We start from the raw sequence: 25,176 nt of genomic DNA on the forward strand, positions 1-25,176 counted from the left end.
GCGGTTTTAAGCGAAAATTGCTTATCGCGAGTATCTTTTCACGATTGGATCATTAGTGGCAATTTGGCGTGTCAAAATGTACTATTCTCTCTCTCTCTCTCTCTCTCTCTCTTTCTCCCTCTCTCTTTCTGTCTCTTTTGCAAAGGTCTTGCGAAATATATGAGAAACAGATTCTACTTTTAGATTTTCGGTGCAAGGCACCGTGTAGGATCAGTTTAGGATCTCAGCGAAACTATGTTAAACTATGTTACTATGTTGCATATTTGGATATATTTATTATTAAGAGAGATAGATAATAAGGCAATTTTCACATGCAGAAAATGCAATTTTGACAGCTGAAAATTTATATATATTTAATTTACCTAAAAGTCATATTGATTTGTCAGACATACATGGGATGTTCATTTGGATTGCAAAAAATCATAATTGAAGGTCTTTGATACGAAAAAGACAAATATATCTGAAAGCACTTTACTTTTCCTTTTAAGGGAAAAAACTCAAAATTTTCCTTCTGAGTTTGAAATGATAAGTGAAGCTTATGAAACTCAAGCTACTGAAACTTATGGCGTACCATAAAGCAAATTAATTAATCTAACATGAGTTCATTTTGCGCAGTGTGAGATACGCGATATAAATACGCAAATAACACCAAGCATTGCGTAACCAGTTTAAGTGCATTCAATGTTTTGTATCTTAAGTTAAGTTAATTTCATTAAAAAATTATAAAATTATAAAATAAAAATATATCTATATAACAAAGATTTCTCATCTTTAAAAATCAATTTATATATATTCTTATTCTAGATATTCTAAATATGACTTAAAGATATATTATGATAATAATACGTGCACGTAATAAAATATTCAAATATATTTCACAAAGATTATTGTAAAATAATAATAAAATATTATATATATATATATATATATATATATATATATATAATTTTTCTTGAAAAAAGGCTTTTCTCAAATTTAGATTGCATTAAACAGTGTAGTCTTTACTTTTTTCTATATGCATACAATACATGTAAATTAATTTGCGTTTGAAAGATATATCAATAATTACGCAAGACAAACTTTGTTGAATAATTATTGCAAGATCGATGTCTATGAAATTGCGTCTCACTTCTTAGTGAAAGATGCCATATGTGGATGTGTGAGCATCTAGCTCGCATGGTAGCTACAAGATGTCTCTTTGAAATAACATTATCGTCACGATCAATGCGTCCTTGGACCATATCCCACGATCATGTTTCTTTGCTCGAGTGAAGATGCACAAGAAAGAATGGAGCTTACGCAAAATATCATTCAAAATCACCAAAATTTTATTATATATTTGTTTTTAACTGAATAATTTTTGACAAGAACAAAAATTATATTCGTTATTATTCATTCTGCTTACATCTATATCTACTTTCTATATCTAAAGCGATCGTGACGCAAAAAGTTGTGCGTCTGCTCTCTGTGTCGAAGGCCGAAATTCAAATCCAAAAATATCGGGTCTATTCGATCGCCATTTCTCGGAAGAAACTGGCAAATCGAAAATATTTTGTTAAGAAAATCCATCTTTAATTTAGCCGTTTGGAACCGGTGTTACATTGTAAGCTCCATATGTATGCAAAAAAAACTATAAAAAAGACATAAACCGTAGATATATGTGTAGAGGAGTCTCTTATCTTCTCTGAGAAGAGATACGGACGGAGAGAGAAAGAGAGATATCTATATAGTTTTTTATCTATAGTTCTTGCTTTTAGTTTGCCGCTGTGAATCCTGCAAAGGGAGTCGCGAATGATACACATACCTAATCTACTTTACATTCATATATACACGGCGTACACCGGAAATGGCAGACATAAGTCACACCTGGCTTATTCTAGGTATAATGGTCATTTACGTTTTAGAAATGATGCCGGCAAACACGCGTTTCGATTGACGGTCTTAGTGGCCGATTTAGCAGCCGAGCCAAATTTAACACCGCCTCATTGAAAACGTGGCGAAGGCGAGAGAAGACAGAGAAAAGGGGAGGGGGAAATTTTACGCAAAATTACTGATCCACAATGAATAAATAAAGCTTTAAGAATAGACGGATACGAATAATGGAAGAGGAAACAGAGCGAAATAAATAGCCAAAATTGTCGCGAATAATGATACTCTTTGATATGCTTTAAAAATCATGTGTCAAATTTTTCATTTTACAGTCGATCGTATAGATATGATATATCATAGATCAATTATCACTTATCCACTTCTGTAAAACTAAAATTCCATTTTTTAAATTTTCATATAATAAATAATGTGTGCTTCTCCCTCAAGAAGTTCTGATACGCAAAAAAACAGTTGTAGGAATTAAATAATAGAAATTCGAAGATATACAAAATGTTAACGTAACGTTATACAAAAATGGATAATTTTTTTTATTCCGATCATGATTATTAAAATTTCTTTTGGAATATGTACAGGGTGTATCAAAATTTTTGGACACCCTGTATAGCTATTATTCTCGCAAACTGTTTTAAAAGAGATAAAAAACATATACAGAGTGTTTCAGAATCATCGCATCACCTGCTAATGGTAGATTCTTGAGACTTCATTTGAAGACGATTTTACCTGAGCAAAAATATCGAAGCATCAATAATTTTCGAGTTATAAGCGATTTAAAAAAAAGAACTTTTTGCAAACTAAACTTTTTGAACTTAAAAACTTGCAAAACTATATTTTTCAATTAATATCAAGTAGACTTACTTTAATGAAATTATAATTTAAGGCTACAAAAATATATAATAGCAAAAATTAGAAGCTTGCAAAAAATGATGACGTTCTTCGACATTTTCGCTAAGAAAAACTCGTCTTTAAAAATCTGCTATTAGCAGATGATGATCTTAAGACACCTTACATATAAAAACAAATTTATTTATTCTTGACATACTATGGATATTTATTTTGAAAAAAAAAATATTAATAAATTATGCAAAAAGTTCAATAAAATATAAGCAATAAAAGAATAATATTTATCCTTTTTCATACGATCTAACTGACAACCATTGCCTTGCACTAGTTCCAGCTAGAAGAGTTTAGTGATCAAAATTGATTAAAATATCAAAATTTGTAATTTACTTTTCTTAGTGATCTTATATTATCTTATATGATCTTAATAATTATAACAATAAGACAACAAATTGTTAGTGACAATTGCTAGTTTAAGATAACAAGTAGTTTTAATAAATCTAGTAGATCTAACTGTAATAAAAATACAGTTTTGTATTATCATATAAAAATAATACAGTTTTTAAAATGAATTATACATATCATGAGAGAAAGAGAGAGAAAAGTGCATAACGTTACATGAAATAGAACCGGATCAGTTCTCATTAATTACACGTTTTCCATGTGATTATATGCCTTTTCACAAGTATTATACTAGATTATTTACTACGTCGTTGCATCTTTGTTTGCTCCTCTAATTCCCAACATTGTTACGATAAAAAAAATGTCACATAATTAAAGAGAGCAACTGCTCGTTTTTTCTATGTTAACAACGATTTTTATCTTATCAAGAAAATGTTCATATGTTTCTTCTTATATAGAAGTGCGAAAAGATCTTCATTTTTCTTCTTATAAAGACCGTTATTTCAAACAATTTAGCGATTGAGTAATAAATTTAGGATGTTTTGGCTGTATAGTAGTAGCATAAAACTGTCAAAATTAAAAAAAAAACATTTTGTACGTTTATTTATTTTGCTTGAAAAATTAAACAAATGTATCCAGATTCTAAAAAAAATCAAAGTATCACAAAATAATATGGTTTTTAACGTCTTCGTAAAAGAAAATAGTTGTAATAAATATTTTTTCTAATTTACGATAAAAACTTTTGATTGTGAATACTCTCTAAAACTGTATTCTCTCAACTGTAAGAAAAAAAAAGAATTATTTGCAGAAAGGGAGAGAGAAAAATAATATTTTTCTATAATTTTTAGAAGATAATTTTTAAACGAGTAAGTGAATGTAAATCAAATTTTGTACAAATATTTATTAATTTTCTTACTGCATATAAAAAATTTTTATTTCGTTGATGTTTTTTTCTTGACAAATTTGTTAATAAATGCTATAATATCCGATTTTCCATAAAAATCAATAATAATTTAAACTTAAATTAAATAATTTCCAAACCGTTAAAAGAATTAAAAGAATTATTTTGCACAGGTACTCAGAAGAAATAGTCTACGAAATTTTCATGTTTTTGTCAATGTTTTGACATACGACACATATATACATCCTTAAATAATATGGAATCGTTTCTATTTGCGAAGTAACGCCGTAAAATGTATACTGAAGAAAATGTTGGGGAGAGAGTTTTCCCGACATTAGGTCGTCGAGTCGAGTCGACGAACTATTGATTCGCAGAGCGCTGGGCTACACGTTCTCAACTTACTTCTGACCGCGTCGCAGTGCCCTATGATTTTTTCTCTAATATTCCATTTTCCGATACATTATTTTTAATACTAGCAGGATCTAACATAAGGGATTTTTGAAAGCTCAAAAATATTTACTTTCTTCTATAAAATTTCTAGTATTTTATATTTCGTATATTTTCTTTTCTTTAACGTAATAAGTAATTTTTAGAAAATTTTTAAACTTTTTACCTCTTCCAGCACACAATAATCGTAGATTTAAAGGGATCAAAGTTATTTTTCTATTTAATATTATATATGTGATCTTATATTGAAAACTGCATTGTACAATCAAAAAAAGTATTGAGGCATACACGCACAGATTTCCGATAAATAGCTTTTTATCCTCGATAGAATTCGCCGATAATTATGAAGAAAAAAATATTATTATAACAAGCGGTGGGTTAGAAGTAAGTTTATACAGTTGTATATAATTTTGTAATTTTAATAATTGTAAGTTCAAAAGAAAAACTTGTATTTAAAAAATCGACAACTCTGTTACGATTGTTATATTAAATACGGTTAGTGCTGAAAAATATGTTTGAAATATGGCATTTATTCCATTTGTAGAGCTAGAGAAAGAGGATGCGAGTTCCTTTTGCTTTCAATTGACGCCAAGTAGCACGTGCTAATTAAACGCAACATCGAGTCCATCATCCTTTAACATCATTAACAGAATTAGAATTAACATAAAAATAATCTAAACAAAACACAAAACCATTTCCAGTAATAAAACAAATCCACGGTTTTGACAATTTTTATCTTGACATTAAAATACTTGTAATAATCTTATTTGCATAATTTCAAAATCTAATTATTTTTAATAGCGTTGAGAAAGAATCACTTTCTAGATTTTCTTTTCTTTTTCTAAGTATACAAGTTTAGAACCGGCGTTCTTATATGTATTTAAAAAATTCATATTTAAAAATTGACAACTTTAATGGAAAGTTGCAATATTGCTCGGATCAATGTTACATCAATTTTGCCACCGTGTATTACTATTGTTTTTCATACTCAAGCTGCAATGTTATAACATTTTCCTTCCACGAATTTAACATTACGATACATTACATTTTACACACATCTCGATGTTATATATATATATATATATATATATATATATATATATATATATATATAATAAGTATACTCGTATATTCAAAAGCAGAATTTCATCCTGATAATAGCGCATCGACACAGGCATTATTTAATAATAAATTTTTTTCTCTTTCTTATTGTCGTCGATAAATAAAGACGCACACTGTGTACAGCTTTTTCATATATATAGTCTTGCCTTACATTCTTTAAATATCTTATGATAGTTAGTCAAATCATGACGTAAGCATTACTTTATAATCTTCACATTTTATATTAACATGCGTTCTTTTACAATCATGTTATATAATATATTATTTACAAATATTCGTTATTCTAATATAGATATTAGCAATTTAATATATCATTAATATATCATTAGTGTAAAATATAAAAAAAGGAAGCAATATATTTTTATATTTTTAATATTTTTTTTTTTAAGTTTTGACAATAATTTTACAATTATATGTTAATATATGTAACAATCAATAATAAAATATCGATTCACTGTAAAACTCTGATCGAGTGAATTAATCGCTGCTCTTTAATGTCTTGATTTGACTGAACGTAATTAATTTCACACTTCCTTCATGAAGTATTTATGAGGTTTGCCTTGATAAAGATTCTAGAGTAAATGGTATGACATTACAAAATAATATATCGAAGACTTCTCAAAGCATAACAATTAATATTTTTGTGAACTTCAATAATTATTCAAATATTTAAAAGGTAATATTTTAGGATTGATCAATTTCATACAAAAATTTAGATAATTTTCGCTTAATATCGTATTTTAACTCGTATCTCATTTTAGATTTATCGCAAGTCAAGCTTTACAAAAATTATCTTTCCGTTGATTAAAAAGCGTCTAATATACACTTATATTTAATATCGTAAATAAATCATGCTAGTATATATTATCAAAAATCAATTTCAATACATTCTGTCATTTATCTAACAAGACACACATACACACTTACATGTATGTAGAAATAGATGAAACGTCAATATGCATTACGAACTGCAATTTTTCGATTTAAGTAGACATTATTTCATATGCAAATTACAACCTCAATAAAATAAGTGACTTCGTTTAAGTACTCATGATCACAATTCTCACGCCGATTAAATCCTCTCGTATTATATATAATCAAAGTTATCAATTATCAATCAATATTAACTAAAAAAATATCGTTCAGAATCATAAATGTTAGTTCATTGTAAATACATACCATTTTTTATCAGTAAATTATCCAAAATACGAATTATTCCATAGCGATTATAATTTATACTTTGAGTTCTAGTCTATACAGGGTGTTTCAAAAATAGATGGTCAATCGATTTCAAATTTTTTTGGTTAAAATTCAAAGAAGAGATGGCTTTTATAAGTTTTATAACATAAATAAAATCAAATAAAAATGGCGAGCTGTTTTAATATTACTTAGGAACAAAGAAAAAATAAATAAATAAAATAAAATATAAATAAAGTACAAATAAAAAATAAATAAGATAAAACAAATAACAAAATTATCTCTTCTTTAAATGTTGACAAAAAAAAATTGAGAACAAAGCAACTTGAAATTTCAACATAAAAATGGCGATTATTCGAAAACAATGCATTTACGGACCTATGTTCATACCAACTTTTTTTCTTGTTTTTGGGTCCCCAATCAATTTCCAAGCAATTGACTTTCACTTTTTTTAAACATCCGATATACGGATCGTATATCAGCAATCTTCACAAATCTTCACCAAAGAGAGCAAGGGACGCGATAGCATTCCTTATCATACGAAATGGCTACTTATCGTCACAGGTCGATTGATTATATGTATATTAGCAAAAAAATGAATGCATAAAAACACATTCTGCATGAATCTTATTTGCTGAAAATTGATTGTTTTAATGTTAGCTAACAAAAAACTAGTGTACGTATTTAATTAAACCTTCTTTCTTTATATTCTCTCTGTAATTCTCTATCTCTCACGGTTACAAATATAGATACAAATTGATAAAGCTATCTCGGTGTTTATTAATAGAATGTCGAAGCAAATCGTAATAAAGCAAGTAATTCTAGAAAATATAATTGATTATTATATGAATATTAAAAAATATAATTAACTATTATAAGACCATTAATTATATGATTATTAATAATTATTATATGACTATTAAAGCAAGTAATTTTAAAAAATATAATTGACTATTATATGAAAGATAAAAATTTTAAATAGAACAATTTTAAAAATAAAAAACAATTCTAAAATAATAGTTCTAAAGTATTTCTCGCGTAGAAATCAGTAAGGTTAAGAGATGACTTCCAATCCATTTATGAAAACAAGATAAAAATTTAGTTAACCGCTAATAATAAGCATTAAGGATGTGTCATATGTCAAAACATTGATAAAAGCATGAAAATTTCATAGACTGTTCTATTATTTCTTCTGAGTGTCTGTGCAAAACCTGAGCATAATTCTCTTAATAATTTAAAAATTATTTAAATTTGAAGTTCACATTGACTTTTATAGAAATTCGCGTATTGTAGTAATTATTGACAAATTTGACAAGGAAAAAATATTGCTAATAAAATAAAGAAATTTTCACATATAAGAAAATCCTTATAAATATTTGCGTGAAACTTGATTTAGATCCACTTACTTGTTTAAAAGTTATTTACTAAAAATTGCGAAAAAATATTATCTCTCTCTTTTTGCAAATTATTCATTTTTTTTTTTTTCTTGAAATTGATTTCGGGAGAGGTATTCACGATCAAAAGTTTTTGTCATAAATTAGGGAAAATATTAATTACAACTATTTTCTTTTACAAAAAAGTTAAAAATCATATTATTTTGTGATATTTTAATCCTTCTTATAATACAAATTATTTGATTTTTCAAACAGTATAAATGTAAGAAATATAGTTTTCTTTTTTTAATTTTTGCTATTATTATACAACTATAAAATTAATAATAAAATAATAAATTATTATAAAACATCCCTAAATAATGTTGGTGCAACAAGTTCTTTGAACTTGAAGTCCTCAATCAATAATCTTCCAACTGTACGTATATTTAACCCGCATGCTACTCGAAAAATCTCTCTCGAGTTTCGTTCGAAGTAAAAAAATGTTGAGAAGCTCCCTTTCTCGAAACTTATAATGTATGATGTCAACGATTTCTATTTGGTCGAGAAAGGGAAATAGGAAAATCTTACTTTAAGGCCGGCAATGAGATTTCGAAGCAGAGATGAAATTCTCGAATAACATTTTATGAAGTTTTCCTCGCTGCTCCGAAAAAGAAGGAAACTCACCGGGCGGCTTTTGTATGTTGTTACATAATATCGTAAATGCGTAAAATGTATGTACAATATATATATATATAATGTTATATTTTGAAACATTTTATTAATGTGTAAAAAATATAATTTAAATGTATATAAAATTAGGTAAAAAGTTTTATTTTACGAAATATTCTCTCTCTCTCTCTCTCTCTCTCTCTCTCTCTCTATAGAGAGCGTTATCATAAAAAAATATAAAAATAAATGTTATAACTGAAAATAGCCACAATTCCTCGATTTACAAGAAAAAATAAGGAAAATAAAAAATATATTAAAAATTAAAAAGAAAAAAAATGAACTCAATAAAATCAATAAAATTTTTCACACGTAATTTAAGTAACTATATATGCATGTATCTTAAATAAGAGATGCTCCAATTGGATGTTGCCAACAGTGATTTTTGTTTGTTTTTATATGGATGGTATTAAAAAAAAAAAAAAATCAATATATGAAGCCGAAATCGAAAAATTAATTTTATATTAGGACAAATTATATAATGATAGAAGATTTATCGCAATTTAACCACACGTTCCTCGTACGTCCATCATCGCGCTGTCATGCAATGCATATAAAAATAATTTTTTTCTCTTCGCCGAAAAATCCACGAGATCAAACGCGAAAAATTTACAGGTGCTAAACGCACTTACCTGCAGATGAATGGGCACTTTCTTCACTGGAGTACTCATCTTGCGAACTCACAACGATCACAGTATGTATTTATTCTCCAATATACGTGTGTAAGTCACTGTTATTTTTGTTCTTATATAAAATAAACGTTGATTTTACTGGGAAGTAACGACTCGAACAACGCAACTACACGGCCAACACGATCGACTAAATGCGACTGATGCGACGCTTTACGTTTTAGCTTACGTTTTCATCATTCGATGAGGGTGAATCCCCACTCGACGACCCTCGCTTCCACCAATTGGAGGAGAACATTAATGGAACGCGGGAAACGTCAAATGTAAAATAGGTTATGTATTTCACTTGGTGTTACAAAAAAAATGCTTCGAATTACTTGATTCAGGACAGAAATTCCATTGCTTTGATTAATCGAGCAGTTTTTTTAGTTTTTTTTTTTTATTGCGGATATATAATCAATTTCAATGTAAAATTAATTTTCCTTGAAATTGACGCACTCTCCGTCATCTGTCTAGCTTTTACTAGACTTTTAGCCGGAAAATTCAAATTGTATTTCACATAAAAGCTGTACTAATTTCTAATTTAAGTAAAATTTTTTTAACGACATGTAGAATGAAATAAAAGTATTGTATATATCTATAACAAAATGTAAAATTTTTTATTCATCTGTAAAATATATCATAATCAAAAATTTAATGTCAAAAGTTTAAGATAAATAATTAAGAAATATTCTTTTTTAGTCTATCATATTATCACATTCTTGAAATATTTATATTAAATTTTGGAATATCTTATGTGTGTGTATATGTGTACACAATTAATAACAATAATATAATTATTCAATGTAATAAGATATAAATTTGAATATAAAAATATTGTGACTATTTTAAAGAGAAAACGGCAAACTTAATTTAGCATTTTATTTTAAATTTTTTGCAAGGAAATTTAAAATATTAAATCTAGTTTTCATTTATTGCTCATTTATGTCCAGTATCGCATTTTTTAAAAATCTTTTTTTGTATGACAATTTATTACACATTTTTTAAATAGGAGCATATTTTATTTGCGCAATTAAATTATATCTCAATAAAATAAATACTTCGATTTGTTCATTTATTTTTGCGTCAAAAATAAACAGTTATATTTGTATAAAAAAGATACGTTTATTACATATATTGAATATATCGAAAACAGGCAGAAGAGTTCTAGGCATATATGAATCCTCTATCTTCAAATTCCATGTCGCACGTGATAATAGCTTAAATTATTTACAATCTTATACATATATACTTTTCTCTATAGTATTACAATAAAAAATTGTAGCAGAAATATATATATACAGAAGCGTAACTCCGATATTTTAGACTGAATATTTAGAGCCACATTTCTTTATTGGCGTTAATCTCAGGCCTTTAGCTAACATTTGAGCTTCGAGGTCGCGATCTTCGTTCTGATATCTGGAAAAAATAAATAAATATATAATAATAATACATATATGTATATATCCATTTATATATGTATATGTTGTATTAATATTAAATAGTATTATTTGCTGAAGTTGTGCATATAATATATTTGCATAAACTTTTTACTCAAAATTATCAGTATCATTTTCCAAAACATATTGACATTTAATTTAGTTATTGTCAAATGGAAAGTTTGAATATATAAAACAGCTTAGATACATTACTGTTGATTTATTTCTTTTTTTTTCATATATTAAATAGATGCGATATATTAATGATAGATCTCTTTTTGTCTTTTTATTTTATTGCCGGGAAGATAAAGAATTTCTACTATATTAAAAAATTTTTACTATAATTATAAATAATAGCAACTCTAATATATATGTACATATAATGTTTCCGCCTAATACACTAATGCTCATGAAAGCAAAGACATTTATATTTTGGCTTACTAGTCTACTAAAGCTCATAAGTCTACTAACTCATTCGATTAAATATTTATTATCACATATATGTCTAATATCTGATACTTTATTCAGAATTTAATGCTATTATATATATCTGTGAATTATTAGAAAATGTCAAAATAATAGAGATCTATACAAAAATTTGCAGAAATATAATATATATTTTGATGTACAACCCACAGGTTTTACGAAAATGAAAGGAATCTTATGATAGCACATAATCAACTACAAGGCTGACTTTATATCTATATGCCATTAAGAAATGTACATTTGGGTGAATCTTAAGTTATTCATAAATTGATAAAATGATACATTTATACATAAATTGATATATTTACTTAACACTTTGCCGATCAATCGGGTAGATCTATCCGTTTCATGAGTCATCACTGAACAACGAAATGGGTAGATCTACCTTGTTGTGCTATATCATTGTAATCGCTCAATATAAGCATGTTAAACATCAATAATTACATATTTTTTATACATTCTATAAAAGTATAGAATTCTATACCAAGACTGCTAACAAGACTATACCATGTGATGAGACATGAAACAAGAGCAGCCACTTATAATTGAGCAAAATGTAAGTGTATATATATAGTATATATGTATAAGTAAGATAAGAATGTACATAATGTTCATTAATGCAATATATATATATATATATATATATATATATATATATATATATATATATATGTATGTATGTATGTATGTATATTCTATCCAATTGTAAATGGCTGCCTTGACTTCACTTGTAACATCGCTCTTAGCAATCTCTAATATATATAGAAGTCAATAACATTGTAACTGGATATCTAAAACAAAAAATAATACTAATATTACAGATATTTATTTTGATAGTTTATTTGTTGAATATACCGTTAACATAGGATTTTTTAGTCTTTTTCGAAAGATGACTTGATAAGTTAAACATAAATTTGATTGCTTGGAGCATTATCATTAAAAAGTAAGTAAACATGTGTATTTTATAATTGTATTAATAAACATTGATAATCTTATTTGCTTTTTTCATATAATAAAAAGCTAATATAAAATAAATTTAAATATAATAAAAAGCTAAATATAAAATAAATTTTTGATAAACTTTATCTTTTAACAATAAAAAAATATGATAAATTTTATTTTCAAATTTCATATACTTAATCCATATATTATAAAAGATTTGGAAAGTTAAGAGAAAACGTATTGAGTACAATTCGAAAAAATTATGCAGTTACCAGTGCTTAACTACGCTTAATTTGAACGATTAGCAAAGTATTAAATAACTTACCCAAGTACTTTGCTAATTAATAAGTTATTAATTATACTCGGGTATATTGACGAATTAACTTCATATTTATATTTTTAAGTTAGTTATTTTTTAACAAATTGTTTTAACTAATTTTTAAAAACAATTTGTTGCTTCATATTTTTAAAAAATTATCTTTTATATAAAAGGATATTTTTGAAAAATTATTTAATATACATTTATTTGATATATTGATAATTATTTGATATACATTTAAATAATTTGCTTTTGTATGCGTAATTTATATTTTTTAACAATATAAACTTTTGGAGAATTTTAAAAAAATTTTTATGTTTTTTGACTTCATAATATTTTTTTATGCAAATATGGTTTTGCAGAAATATATTCTGAATTTTATAAGATTTTTTAATATAATGATATTTTATTTTTTTTATAAATAAAAATTGTTTTACCATTTTATATATCTTAAAAAAAATTTGTATTACAAAATAACATTAAAAACAACCTATCTTTAATATTTTTATGTGACAAAATTTTTATATTTATATTTATTATTATTATTATTATAAAATAATAACTGTTAATTATATAATTGTAATTATAACTGTAATTATAATTGTTTTGAGAAAAATATATATGCATGTTTAGCATTTTATTTATTAATGATAAATAATAATTATATTAATATGATGTTAAAAACATTATATTATAATATATGTTTATTTTCATGTATATTTACTTTTTATATTAATAATGATAAAATCCTAATAATATGATATGATTAAAACGAACATAATAACGTTAATTAGAGCCAGACACAGATGAATTGCACACATGACCCAAATGTTCATTAATAAAATTATAAATATTCTGTTATAAGTAAAAAGATTAATTGCCAATAAACATAGATTAGGAAACATAGACATAAACAAGCATATTATTTTTGAACAAGTCTTAAATATGTGCAATGTAATTATTTTATATCATTTTGGAAACTTAAACTATTTTTTCATCATTTAATAAAAAGCGTTTCAGATAACAATCTCTTACATAAAAAATTAGCTGTCCACATATCCCACTTATCCCAATCAAACTCACGATTCATTAATCTGTAGTCCATGATAACATGAAGCATCGTAGTCCTTACATGAATAAATCTTATAACGTATATCATGTTATTACCAAAATGTGTTTTGGTAGAATATTTCTTTGCACTCGAATGAAACAACACAGTTTATTTATACTAGTATACGATATTCTCAAGATTACGGACCAAGAAAACTGGAACATATAAAATAAATTAAAACATGAAAGGTTCTTAATATTATAAATACTATTGTCAGATGCAGTAATTTTCTTCTCTTTCAATTATTTTCCAACAATATTCTCAAATGTACACATGAAATATAAGACAATGAATATCTATTATCTAACAAAATCTTAATAATGAGCTTGAGATTCTGTGGTGGAATCTTGAATAGAAGAGTAAAAAAGCCATAGATCAATAATTATGCCACTTTTACAGCAGAAAGAGATAGAACAAGAAAAAGAGAGTGTTGAGATTCACAGTTCAGATATGTGCCAAAGTAGATTTATGAAATCAGTCAAATTCTAAAAAACATTATTAATAATAATTCATGTCAAAAAAATTTAACCGATTATTGATACTTTATTTGTATTTTTTTCAGTTTGCAAATAGATCATAATAAGATATTTTATGTAATCTTTCTTTATTAATATATAAATATTAGTATCACTACATAAAAAGAGGAGAACATTCATTTTATTTCAATAAATATTTTTATCAATGTTCCCCTACCTCCATTCACTAATGAAAATAACATTCTGATTGTAACACATTAATCTTCTCATAGAAATATTATATTTATCAAAAGATCATCTAATAGAAAGAAAGATTAGAAAATTTATTGATAATAGCAAATGATATATTTGCTTTTAATGGTTATTTCAATATTGGTAAGAAGTTTATTGGCTTGGAAGTTTATATGCTCAATATTTTTTATGAATTCAAATATCTTTATTCATTAGGTAAATAAGAATTTTCGAGTAATTATAAAAAGCCTTGTGAACCTCAGATGGAATAGAAGAATAGACGATAAAAGGTAAACGAGTTCATAAATAGGAAATAAATTCACATAAAAATTATTTTATTTTTAATACATAGAAGAAGCAGTATCTTTTCTAAAACAAGATTCTAAAAGAAAAATCAAGGTTGATTCTAAAGGAAGAGGAAAAAGAAAACTGTTCAATGGGTTCAAAGAAGAATTCATATTTGAAATCAACTTTTTGATTTATTTATTATTATAATGAAGATTCCTGCACGGCAACATTCCCCCCAAATCATTTCATTGATATAGAACAGTCTGATAGTTGTTGAAGATGGTTTGAAAAAGAATTTAAACTATATTTTGAAAATTAAATTTTCGTGAAGATAATTTTCTGCGTCTAGCTCTATTAGCCTATTATTATATTCGTTTTCATTTTTTATATTATATTTTAAGAATATTTAGAATGATTAATAATATGTACGAGTATACTTTTCGTTACATTTTCTAAATTGAATTACACGGCTATTTAAGAATAGCAATTTTATTTATTATAATTAATTTAATCGTTATTTTATTAATTTAAATCGTTTTACGATTAATTTATCTAATTATTTTGTTATTAATAAGAAATTTTTTTATTTCTAATTTTGTGCCTAGATCGTTTAAATAAAGCCATATGTGAGAAAAATATTAGAATTAGAAATTTGTGTATTTTACAAATTTTGAGATATTAAATATTGAAAGCAAATAAACATTTTAATCATTTTTTAAGCATTTTACAGATTGTTGTAATTAGTTATTTGTTTACTCAAATTCAATATGCATTCGTGCTCAATATGGTTCGTGATTTAGAAATCCAGATTTAATTCTTCACAGGGTTTAAAAACTTTGTTTTCTTTGCATGCACTACGAAAAGATTATCATTCCCCCTCCAAGCTGCATGCAAGTTATTTCAAACTATCTACTAATAAATATAAAAATTGATGAAAAGTAACAGTGAAACAAATAAGTAAAAAAAAAAAAAACAAAGTAAAATAATCATATGAAAAATCTCATCAACTTACTTAAAATGCATTGCTTTTTAAAAAAGATAACATTATATTTAGGAGAAATGTGCATACATATTATTGCAATTATTCACAATCAATAAATAATGAAGTATTATGCAAATTGCATATCGAAAAAGGCGTACACGTATTGATTGGCGACATTCCGTATGAATGTCCAGAGAAGTTTTAAAATTCGAAACATGCTAATGACTCCTTATTACAATTGATAAATATTTCTGCTATATAAAATAAGAAAATATATATAAATAAAATAATTAACAATCTCAAAATGCAAGACAAATACTCAGAGTTATGCGAAAGTATTTTCAAAATACGGATGTAACATGCATATATGGATGTAATGCAAGTTAAACATGATGATCTACACCACCTTTGTCGTTCTTCTTCTAATAGAGCGATTAAGGAATCTCTTTTTGCGACTATCTCCAACATTTCCGTCAAGATTTCTCCTTCCTTTTTAACATCATCACTGGTCTTCTTATCATCTATAAAATAATGTAATTTTTATCATAATCATAAATTTTTATCATATCAAATTATTTTATCTCTATTTCATAATATTGTGCAATATTTCATTTATGACATGGTCATATATATTCTTATAATAATTTTATTATTTTTTATATTTATTCTTTTTTGAAGCACAAAAAATAAAAAAGATAAAAAGATTTTTAAAAACTACCAATAGCATGTTAAAGTTGAAACCTCAAGCTTCAGAATGCTTTTTTAATTTTTTGTCTACAATGATATTTCGAACTGAGTTTCAACGGTTTAAAAATAGCCCAATTTTTAATATATGAAAAATATTACCTTTTTTTGTACTATATTAATATGTAATGAGCTAAGTTATTTGACAAAATAATAAGCAACATTTTACAAAAAAAAAAAAAATATGAATTATACAATTAAGAAATAAAATTTGCGTATTACAATCCTATTTATGAAAGTGACTATAATATATTTTGTTACTTTAATATTTTCCTGCTACAAATGCTGTATTAATTTACAATTAGTTATGCACTATATTTTTAAATCACTATAAATATTGTTTAAATCTATATTATTAGCAGGATATTTTATACATCTCTTTTACAAAATCTTTCATCTATATTCAATTAATTGTAATTATATATATATATATATATATATATATATATATATATATATATATATATATATATATATATATAAATTGTTATACAAATTAATGAGTAGAAAAAGAAAATATTTACCATCATTAGCTAAACGTTCGCGCAATTCTTGTTGTAATCGTTCATGACGATCTTCTAATTGAACTTCTTGTGCACGTACTAGAAGCTCTTTTTCATATCTGCGCAGCTCCGTGCGTTCCTTCATAAGATCAAACCATTCCCTAAGTAAATCGGCTTCTTCATGATTGGAACAATCTAAATAAAGTTATGTATAATTTTTCAAACTATATTATTTTCATTTCTATATATGATGCATGACATATTTATTTCACAATATATTTTAATTAAAATTTTTTATTGAATATTATATTATATTGATAAAAAATGTGTAAAAAAACAATTAAAAAATTAATCAAAGAATATCAAACAAAATAAAAATTATAAAATTTACGACTTACAAATAAAAACAAAAAGCTATGTATGTATAATATTAAATATATCTATAATAAAAATTTTAAGAAAATCAGGATCTCCATATGTAAATGTATATAAAATATATTTTACCTCCTTCACCACGCAGCGCTTTTTCGACACTTACACCTCGGCTTTCCAATTCCTTCTGTTTCACTTCAGTTTCCTCCAATTTTCTCTGTATTTCTTGAGCCATACGCAATCTTTATATATAAAATATATCTAAATTAACAATGTTTTCAAAATAAAGCTGCTTTCCTAAACATTTGTATATTAAGCGTGCAGGAATGATGAAACAAAATTTAACTCATCCAATTTATTGGCGAGGATATCTTCTACAAGATTTCAAAAATTATGAAATTAGGAAACACATAAACGATGATCTATCTTAATATTTTCATTAATAAAAAATCAGCTATATTTATCAGTTATATTTAAAAGGAATAGTTTCAAAACATTTCATATAAATAAAGTGATTATCTTATTATATTGTATTATATTTATATTATATATTTATATATTAATTTGTGTGAAAATTTTTCTAAAATTTCTCTCAAAAATTTAATGTATTTAACTGAGCATGTGTTATTCTTTTAATTTTTTGGAATACATTACATAAGAGTACATTTCTTACCTCTTTAATTGAGCTTGTCTAGATACTTTTTTAGCAGACTTTGATTTACGTGGAACGCTATTGCATGATTCTTCAGTTGCAGTAACTTTTTGTGTATATGATGTCGACAAAGCAGCTGTTTTTGTATCATCATCCGACAAACTATTATCTGCAATTTCTAAGATTTTTGTTTTGCTATATTATGTAATATTTTGTTTTGCTTTTGATACATTGATGGAATGACATAATTCATACATTTTTGTTATCATTAAATATATAACAAATACATCTGTTCATCACACAAAAATACACAAGCTTTGCTAAATTAAATAATTATATAATATATGTTCTAATATTCATAAAATTAGCAAAAAAAGAATATTTATATAATCAATACCTGATACTTGGGTGCTAGAATAATTAAGTGGTGGTGGTGGCACGGGTGGTGAATTTTCAGTAATAAAATTTCGTACAAGTATGTCTTCGCACATACTTTTAGGTCTTGTATCAGATTTTGATGAGGCAGTTTTGTCGAACTGCAAAGAATTTTAAGATATCAATTAAGAATTAAAAATAAAAATTTAAATAATTATTTTGAATCATAAGTTTTTAATATGAAATAATAATAGAGTAAAAAATATAAAATAATAGCTTAAAAAAAAAATTTAGAAACAATCCAATAATATTATAAATATTAGTATATTATAAAATATTATAATATTATAAAAATTGACAATTATAGATCTGCTTTGTTAAACAAAATAATAGACAGACTCGAAGAACAAATAGCGATAGATATTACATGCAATATATATTAAATCAAAAGTTAAATTATTCGCAAGAATTTTAATAAAATAAAAAAATAATATTCAAGCCTAAAAACAAACATGTCGCGAATCGTATAAAAATAAACAACAATAATAACGCAAACGTTTCTGTTCTAGATTGAACTCTCTTCAGTGATATAAAAACGTAGAAAAGTAGAACATAAACAATTAAAATATAAAAGTTGTCAAAAAGAATTAATGTTAATGCTTATAAATAATTTCTACGTCAACAAAGGTCAAATAATACTCACTTTTCCTCTTGATTTTGAAGTCAATCGAAACATTGACAGCTTATCTTTCTGAGTAGGTGATGGAGTGGACTCCTTCTTGAAAAAAAAATCCGACACTGCTTGTATAATACTCTTTCTTCTCTCTGTATCTTTCGGTTTCTTTTTATCTCTCTTAATTATTGCACTATTGTTATCCGAACACGATAAACCTGCAGTATTCAATAATTCGTCCATTGATTTCGCGTTAGCCGCTGGTAATTTCTGAAAATTTATCTTCTTCGCGATACTTTTCATATTGTCCGTACTCTTACTAGTTTGTAATTTCAATTCGGAATTATCTACTGCGCTAAAGTAATACGATCTAGCTCTTTCAGTTTTTGGCGTATCATCTTTTCTCGCATCGTCCATCGAAAGTTGTCTGCGTGTCATCTTCATTCTTAATTCCTTGATTCTATCTTCGGGGCTTAAACCTAAATCCTCGTCACTCTTCAATCTAGCTCGCTCTCTGGCATCTTGCCTAGCCTTTTCGGCTGTTCTCCTTGCTTCTTCGCTCTTAAATCTTTGCGGTGCGATTGGCGTCTTGAAAAGATCCTCTAGACTAGTCGGTCTTTTGTCTGTCATCTGCAATTGGCTTAGCTGATCGGCCTTCTTTGGAATTTGTTCTTTGGCTTCAACTTGAACACATTGCTCACGAGAGTGTGAAGACACTGAAGAATCCGGCAATTTGTGTGCCTCGTCGGAAGTTGTGCCATCTGGACTGTTTGTTAGTGATATTATAGAAGCAGGCACAAACTTGTTACTTGTAATGGAAGAAACATTAGATGATTCCTGTTTCATCGGCGATAACATTGTTGTAGTAAAGGATGAAGCTCTAGCGGCTCTTCGAGCTTTTTTCTCGGCTGATTTCTGCTTGTGAGCCTCAACCTTATCCATCAAGAGATCCTGAATAACATTCTTCTGCTTCGACCGCTCTTTGATGATCTCTTCAAGTTTTCGCGAAGTTGCCGGTGAATTGATACTACTGTTATTCGCAGTTGTTTCCTGACATTTGATCTCTTCGGCAATTATTTCCGCAGTATATGTCTGCGCCATGCTCTTCGAGTTCTTCCGCTTCGATTTTCTTACGTCGATAGAATCTTTCGCGTTGCTAAATTCCGCGATTCTAAACTGCAGCCTTTTTACGTATTCTAAATAATCTGGGTTGTTGGAATCCGCTTTGACTGGCTCGTCGCGCTTTTCCATCATTTCTAGAGGAACTATAGATACCTGAGGATTAACCGGACTGGCGAGTACTGTGACAACTTCACTGGTTGTTGTATCTTCTGCCGGCTCCATCACCAATAAGCTATCTTCCTCTATTGATTGGAACAATTCCTTGTTAATAGCTTCTACCAACGGCTCTTGCGTCATGCTCTCCTTAAACTTCTCTTCGCTTTGTTCTTCGACTTTTTGAATTTCTGATTTAGTTGATGAATTATTCACAACGGGCTCGTTTAGTTTGCCAATCACATCCTCCATGGTGACAGGATCAATCTCGATCACATTGGCATCCTTGAAGCCTTCTTCCTCTTCCTCGCTGTAGAAATCATTTTCGAAATCCAATCTTGCTATTGGCGCATCAGCGATCGATAAATTGCACTTCGGGATATCAGGAAGAATCGTCTTGACGTTTACGAATTCGATGTAACCTCGGTTTCTTAACATTGCAATATTGGAAGCGTCTTGGAGACTGTCATCTAACAATGATTCGTTGTCTGTATCCATGTAATTAATGTCCTCACCATTGACCAATAGTTTCGATGTGCTATTGTTTGGATATTTATGATCGACTAGCCGATCGATCTTAGAATATTCAAGTTCTGTATCCTCCTCTTTGGCAATTCTGGCAGGCGTGGAAGTTAATTTCGCGTTATTTCTTCGTACAGTAATAAAATTAGGATCAATGTCCAGCTCTACATCGCGGAGATCGTCCGAGACTAAAGCTTCACCATCGCGAGCCCATTCGGAGAACTCTGTTTCGGTGAATGCCGCGGTGGTAATGTCATTCTCTTCGGAATCATCTTGCTTGTTAGACATCACCGAAGCTTCGGAAGAACTGTTGCAGTCTCTTTTATTATCATCCCGCAAATCTAATTGTTCCATATTATTATTCAGCGTTTCAACAGTACGTGCGTTGTCTACTGATGAATCGGCATTCGATGACTCGACTAATCGGCGATCCTGCAAGAAGGAGACCTCGATAGAGTCTGGCTCGAAACTCTGACCATCGTCGGGATCGTAATGCTTGTATCGATCAACTCCCTCGTCGAGTAGAAGATCACCATCAGTACTGTGAATCTGTAATCTAGGCGGCGAAAGATTTATAGCAACAAATTGATCGTTCTCGACCGCTTCATTAGAATCGGACGAAGATAACGAATCGCTATCTATCTCAGAATCACCCGAACTGGCATCTTTATCTTCTTTCTTCTTGTTCCAATTCACTTGCGGCACAACAATGGACGTCTCGTGAAGAGGACTACGCGGTCTGAAACCATTAGTTTCTTCCGTGTTGCTCAAAAGAAATTTCTCTGTATTCTGTGAGCTTTTCATATCCTCTATGGAATCCTTGGTCAAATTATTAGTTTGATGTAGAAACACTGGTTTGTCAATTAACTCTCTGTCTTTTATCGAAGACTCACCACAGATGTTAGGTGCTGTCTTTGATTTCAAGATACTGGACTCCTTTACCAAGTCAGGTAATTGCTGCGCTTTGGACGGATTTTCGATCGGCGTTGTCGGCTTGTATGCGATATCGTTTGATAAATTTCGGCAGCGATCGGTTGAAAATTGTCGCGAAAATAAAATCGTAGGTGATAATGGAGAAAGTGGCGCATTGTTGGTTCGCAGCTTATTAGCACCTTGAAAAAATTATATATAATTATATGATGTATTGAGAAGATGGAAAGTAATTTTATCGATTTCCCCGATCTTTCTGATTAATAATCAATGAGAACAAATCATATTGTATTATTGCAACATATCAAAAAATATATTTAGTCGTTAAAAGATTCAGAGATATTATAAAGAAAGTATTACTATAAAAAAATATTATAAAATATTGAAATTATAAATGTATATACATACGGGGTGTTTCATATAAAGTCTTACAAGATGTTTTCTCCGAAACTTGAGGACGTACAAAAGAATGTTTTAGACAAAATTTATAGGATTTTAAGGAAAAATAGTTAATAATCTTGAATTTCAACTAAAGTCTCAATCAATGTATAGAAAACGCATAGTTTTTAAGAAAAAATATGAATTTGCAAGTTACATATATTTTTTCTGAAAAACAACTGTGTTTTCTTTATACCAATTAATTTTTCTAATTTTATGCATGAAAATATTGAGGGATAAAATTATCAAAAAATAAATTTTTGAATTTTACAAGATATTTCATATAGTTTATGTCACATATGTCAAATTAGAGTATAAATTATTTCGTATTAAACTATTCAATTTTTGATCATTTTATCCTTATAATTCTATTTATATATTAATATTCTATCCTTATAATTTTTTGCATCAAATATTGCAAGTAATCGATTTATATAAAAAAATTAGGATAATTATTTACATTAACGGATATCTCATCGATGACCTTGATCTTCAACTATGTTGTAAAGGTGCAATTGCTGATTAATATTCACTTTGTTTTATTTGGCGATCTCGTATAGTTTTTAAAATATTTAATGAAAAAAGTTTACATTCAAAGTGAATGTTAATTAGCAACTTCACTTTTACAACATATGTGAAGATCAAGATTATTAGCGAGATGTCCATTAATGTAAATAATTACTAAAATTAGGATCGGTTCATTTAAATAGAATTAGGTTGATCTCATGATCTTGAAAAATGACACTTAAAATTTGAAATCAATTTCTTTCTTTTTCAAAACACTATAAATTTTGTTTAAAACATTTTGTTACACACCGTCAAGTTTCGGAGAAAAAGCACTTTGTAACTTTTTATGTAAAACACTATCTGTATGTGTGTGTGTGTGTGTGTGTGTGTAGCATTTTTTAAATAATATTGAATATATCCAAGTAATAAACAAAAATTTACATAGCGAAAGAAGACACAAGCTCAGATATAATAGTCATTCATCTATAACACAGATCCAACATAATTGTAAGGCACCTCAATTTTTTCAATTCAACAAATAATTACTAGAAGACGAGATTTGTGGAATAAAATAATATGTAAAATACGAGAATGATTGAATCAGAAATTAAACCCGAGTCTTTCGCTTTCTGAGCAATTGTTTTTACAATTAAACTATTTAGATCTCACATCTTATGCCACAAGACAATATATACGAGCAAACGATGGACTAGTTTTATATCATATTTTATCAATCACACAATGGATGTATGGCACTAACTGCTATGGAGAAATCTACGAGCTAAGATTAATTAGAATGTGATTTTAGAGAGATGATGATTTCTCTCTCATTATATATGTACTGATACCTAAACTATGAATGCCTAGCATAAGCAATCATAAATCACAAGAGATTTTCAGAGAAGAATTGAGCTTTTGATAGATTGCAAGTAATCCCTTTAATATATAGTATAACTTATCCATTGTTTCTCGCACATTAATGTAATACTCTTCAGAATATTTATAGTGCCTTCATTATATTTATACACAGAAATGTGATATAAAAAAACATAAACGTAATATAAAACTATAAAGATACCTTGTAGAAATGCTTGCATGGTAGGACTGGGCTCAGGCGCTGGATTTAACAATTTTTGATGCTGAGAGATCGCGTCAGTGAAGTTCCTTAACTTCGTGTCCACGTTTGACGTTGAACCTGATTTTACAACGGAGCCACTCAAAACTGATCCGCCCAGTAAGTAACGTTTTTTCAACTCTAAAGAGAGTCTTGAGGCGATTCCTCCAGTGGAATGAGTGCGATTCAAAAGATAATCTCCCTTTCGCGGGTTTAGCAAAGGTGTTCGGCTATTCGGGTCGACAGAAGCCGTCACATTGCAGTTCACCTCCTTGCTCGGTTCGTATTTAATTTGGTTGTCCTTCATAAGCTGCTCATTACTGGTACCCTGTTGCTTCTTGTCTTGCTTTATGTTGCTGTTAATCGAAGAGATCATCTTGCTCTTTATCTGCACTTTCTTCGGCTCAACATAAGTACCTCTTGTTTTCCGCACATACGAGTCATTAATAGTAATCTCAGGAATCTCGTGCTGTGTCGGAGTCGCTTCATCGTGCTCGAATTCCGAATCGGTCGAGATCTCCGTCGCAGAATTTTCTGCGCTCTCTTCAGTCGACGCGTCCTCCGATGATACAACCTACGAAACAAAGCCATTGTGCTGAATGAATATTACAGCGAATATATAGCTAGATATTAGTTAAGTTTTTAGTAAATTAGTGTAAAAAAACAAATGTGAAGAAAGAGCCACAATATGCTAATATTTTGTTTATATAGTGTGCGTTGGATGCAATTCTATTATGTGTATATTGGTACATGTTTTATAAAATGCATGTGAATAAAAAAAATGTTATTTCTCTAAGTGTTGCCTAAATCATCAGTATACTATATTATGACTCAAAAATATGCTCGATTAATAAAATATCGCAGAATTTCTTTTTTTCATAAGAATATGTAAGTTTAAACTTTCAAATAATCGCATATTACGATAAGAAATTTTAAGAAAGTAGACATAAAAGAACACAAAAAATATTTAAAAAATAAATAAATAAACTAACTTAAACAAAAGATTAAAATTAAAATTTATCACATTATATTATTATGTTATATGTAATAAATGTTCAAAAAACTAATTCAAATATTATCAAGATCGTTCTCTTTCACATTTAATTTTTATACATAACAGCAGGCACGCACGCACGCAAAATACAAGAGCAATTTCGGAATGACATAGCAACTGATTAATAATAACTGATTAATAACTACAACATTTTATGTGTCACAAAAAGTTGCTGAAATT

General features: G+C 27.6%; 3 protein-coding genes across 10 annotated transcripts in view; 1 reads left to right on the plus strand and 2 right to left on the minus strand.

Moving 5' to 3' along the window:
• The window catches only part of LOC126851775 (dihydropyrimidinase), a 28,070-nt gene extending 18,332 nt beyond the window's left edge, over nucleotides 1–9,738 (minus strand). For both annotated transcript variants that reach the window (XM_050596089.1, XM_050596088.1), the window contains exon 1: nucleotides 9,528–9,738. In XM_050596089.1, the coding sequence (XP_050452046.1) occupies nucleotides 9,528–9,566 (39 nt within the window). In that variant the 5' untranslated portion in view covers nucleotides 9,567–9,738. The remainder of the gene's footprint in view (nucleotides 1–9,527) is intronic.
• Nucleotides 1–25,176, plus strand: part of LOC126851779 (cytochrome P450 4C1-like) — a 421,874-nt gene that overhangs the window by 216,825 nt on the left and 179,873 nt on the right. The gene's annotated exons all lie outside the window — the stretch shown is intronic.
• The window catches only part of LOC126851766 (F-actin-monooxygenase Mical), a 42,268-nt gene continuing 27,709 nt past the window's right edge, over nucleotides 10,618–25,176 (minus strand). For 4 of the 7 annotated variants that reach the window (XM_050596063.1, XM_050596067.1, XM_050596065.1 and 1 more), the window contains 8 exons: nucleotides 23,907–24,516; nucleotides 19,187–22,065; nucleotides 18,506–18,644; nucleotides 18,130–18,286; nucleotides 17,589–17,698; nucleotides 17,106–17,279; nucleotides 16,244–16,358; nucleotides 10,618–10,982 (listed from right to left, as the gene is read on the minus strand). In XM_050596063.1, coding sequence (XP_050452020.1) covers nucleotides 10,886–10,982; nucleotides 16,244–16,358; nucleotides 17,106–17,279; nucleotides 17,589–17,698; nucleotides 18,130–18,286; nucleotides 18,506–18,644; nucleotides 19,187–22,065; nucleotides 23,907–24,516 — 4,281 coding nt within the window. In that variant the 3' untranslated portion in view covers nucleotides 10,618–10,885. Of the gene's footprint in view, nucleotides 10,983–13,832; nucleotides 14,016–16,243; nucleotides 16,359–17,105; nucleotides 17,280–17,588; nucleotides 17,699–18,129; nucleotides 18,287–18,505; nucleotides 18,645–19,186; nucleotides 22,066–23,906; nucleotides 24,517–25,176 lie in introns of all 7 variants that reach the window. The other 3 variants (XM_050596066.1, XM_050596064.1, XR_007687730.1) reach the window with 2 other exon arrangements.

Source organism: Cataglyphis hispanica, chromosome 8 (assembly GCF_021464435.1).
Source record: "Cataglyphis hispanica isolate Lineage 1 chromosome 8, ULB_Chis1_1.0, whole genome shotgun sequence".
Taxonomy (NCBI): domain Eukaryota; kingdom Metazoa; phylum Arthropoda; class Insecta; order Hymenoptera; family Formicidae; genus Cataglyphis; species Cataglyphis hispanica.